This window comes from Mesocricetus auratus, unplaced genomic scaffold (assembly GCF_017639785.1).
Source record: "Mesocricetus auratus isolate SY011 unplaced genomic scaffold, BCM_Maur_2.0 Super-Scaffold_100006, whole genome shotgun sequence".
Taxonomy (NCBI): domain Eukaryota; kingdom Metazoa; phylum Chordata; class Mammalia; order Rodentia; family Cricetidae; genus Mesocricetus; species Mesocricetus auratus.
The window spans coordinates 59,647,979-59,650,472 of record NW_024429190.1 but is presented as its reverse complement, the minus strand read 5'-3'; the positions used below and the strand labels follow the sequence as shown (position 1 = coordinate 59,650,472).

Here is a 2,494-nt window from a genome sequence, read left to right as displayed (position 1 = left end):
CTAGTTTTTAGACTGAGAGTATAATATGTACCAATAATTATTATAATCTTACATTGTTGAAGGGATTTGTGTAAAGAAAATTAAAGTATCATTTATCTCTTTTTAGAATAATTCCTCCATATTTCTTGGCAGTTGTGCTTGGTATCATTTCCACATCGTAACATCTAGAGTATGGATGGTGTCTAGCATGTATTTGAATTTGGTGTATTTTAAATATTCTTATTATCTCTAAGAACTTTCAGTCAATTCTCTTGAGGTTTTTAATATATATTTGTGACAGAGACTACATGTCCTATATGCCTGTCTGTGACTTCTCCTTCTCTCCTCCTTTTCTGCTTACTTCTTTTTCCTTTTTTTACTTCTAGGTAGATATTTGTGGCCAAGGAAGTATCTTGACCAACTTTATGTGGAGGAAGACTTGTCAGGAATTCAAATCTAATTTTGGTTTCACAGTGTAATTGACACCAGCATGAGCTACATGAGATATTGTCTCATAAAACCAAAAGGAAAACAATTATCTATGAAATAGCATAAAGGAAATAGCAAAAAAATGAAGAGTCCAACTTCCTAATAGTAACATGGAAACTCATACCAGTACTAAACTACCTCCATTATCTTTCAGGTTAATAATAATAATGATGATGATAATAATAATAATAATAATAATTTCAGTCTCATTTTGTGTAAGCTATTCAGCTCAGATGTGCTTTCACAAATGTCAGTATATTATTGCAAATAATTACTTTTTTATGTTGTTCTTGCTTCCATTTATAGTTTTGGCACTTATTGAGCACAGTCCTGTTGCATTGGCAGGACATTACATCCATGTTAAATGATAATGCTGACAGCTTCTTGGATCCTAAACTAAGTTCAAACATTTCCTAAGCTTACTGGATTCTTGCCTCCCCTGTAGAGAAATTCCCAATGTTTTCTTCCCAATATTCTGACTCAATTCTGCTTACCATCTTTTGGATAAATGAGTCACTTATCTGCTGTCTGAGTTTTAAGTCTATCTTGAGGAGGCAACTTTGATTCATGCTCAAAGTGACTAAATGGTTCTCACTTTGACTCCTCTTTCATTTGCAACTCTGCGGGTTCAGGAAAGTAACAGAGGATCATAAGAATGATCTCAGTGATGCTTAGCAGTATTTTAACCAATGGTCCTGGTTCTACATAGAACTCTGTAACCATCTGAAGTTTAAGAAGAAAATTAAAGACTGTGGTGTAAATGTGAAGCATTGTATTAAGAGAGGATAAAAGAAAAAGGCTTCAGGAAATTACATGTGGACAGGAAAACATTGTATTTCAAAAGACACTTTAAGCCCCAGCCGCTTCGGGAGCCGCCAGATACTGTTCAGACATGGCCAAGTCCAAGAACCACACCATACATAACCAGTCCAGGAAATGGCACAGAAATGGTATCAAGAAACCCCTGTCACAAAGATACGAATCTCTCAAGGGGGTCGACCCCAAGTTCCTGAGGAACATGCGCTTTGCCAAGAAGCACAACAAGAAAGGTCTGAAGAAGATGCAGGCAAACAATGCTAAGGCGATGAGCACACGCGCAGAGGCCATCAAGGACCTGGTGAAGTCCAAGGTTGTGAAGCCCAAGATGCCAAAGGGCCCCAGCCACAAACTCAGCCGCCTTGCTTTCGTCGCTCACCCCAAGCTTGGGAAGCGGGTTAGAAACTACATAGCCAAGAGTCGTAGACTCGGCCAATCAAAGCCTAAGGCTCAGTCCAAGGCAGAGGCCTCCGCTCCAGCTAAGGCTCAGGCTCCAAAAGGTGCCCAGGTCCCTGTGAAGGCCCCATAGAAAAAGGTTTCTGCCACTGTGAAGACAGATGGACTGGTGTGACACACCTACACATTATCTGCATATTGTGCCCTGTGCTGTTTTTACAAATAAACTTGAGGCAAGACCTGTTAAATTTAAAAAGACACTTTAAAAGAAAGAGTATAAAACCATCTTTGGAGGCACTTTTAAGATTATGAAAGAGAATTATTCCTTATATAACAGTATACCTGGAATGGCAGAAGTGAGAAAATTATTCTGTTACATATAATGCTTCTATGAAATTCAATAAAAGCAAATACCAAAGAGCAAAGTGACAAAGGAATTCAGAAATGATTTTCTGAAAATAGGAAATTATAACACATAGGATTAACTATTGTAAAATAAATATAAGAACAAAATTTTTACAAGTAAAGTGCTGGGTGCAAATGACACACACTGCAACTCCAAAATCCATAAGGCTGAGGCAAGGGGCTGACAGGTTCAAAACCATTCAGACAGCACAATAAAACTGTCTCTGAAAAATGAAGGAGAGCATTCTCAAATGTAACAGAAATTTCACAAATCAGCCTAACACATGACTCCATAATCTGTTTTGAGAAATATTGACTTAGTGAGTGAAAAAAACAAGAAAGCATAGTGACTACATCTATAGGACTATCTGCTTGTTAGGACTGTGTACCATTAAAGACTGATTAACTT

General features: G+C 37.5%; 1 protein-coding gene across 1 annotated transcript; it reads left to right on the top strand.

The window, feature by feature from the left end:
* The first annotated feature begins 1,330 nt into the window (after positions 1-1,330).
* On the top strand, positions 1,331-1,928 carry LOC101825905 (60S ribosomal protein L29-like). Its single transcript, XM_040746584.1, has one exon. The coding sequence runs from the start codon at positions 1,361-1,363 to the stop codon at positions 1,811-1,813; it is 453 nt and encodes a 150-aa protein (XP_040602518.1). The 5' UTR covers positions 1,331-1,360; the 3' UTR covers positions 1,814-1,928.
* The last annotated feature ends 566 nt before the right edge of the window (positions 1,929-2,494 follow it).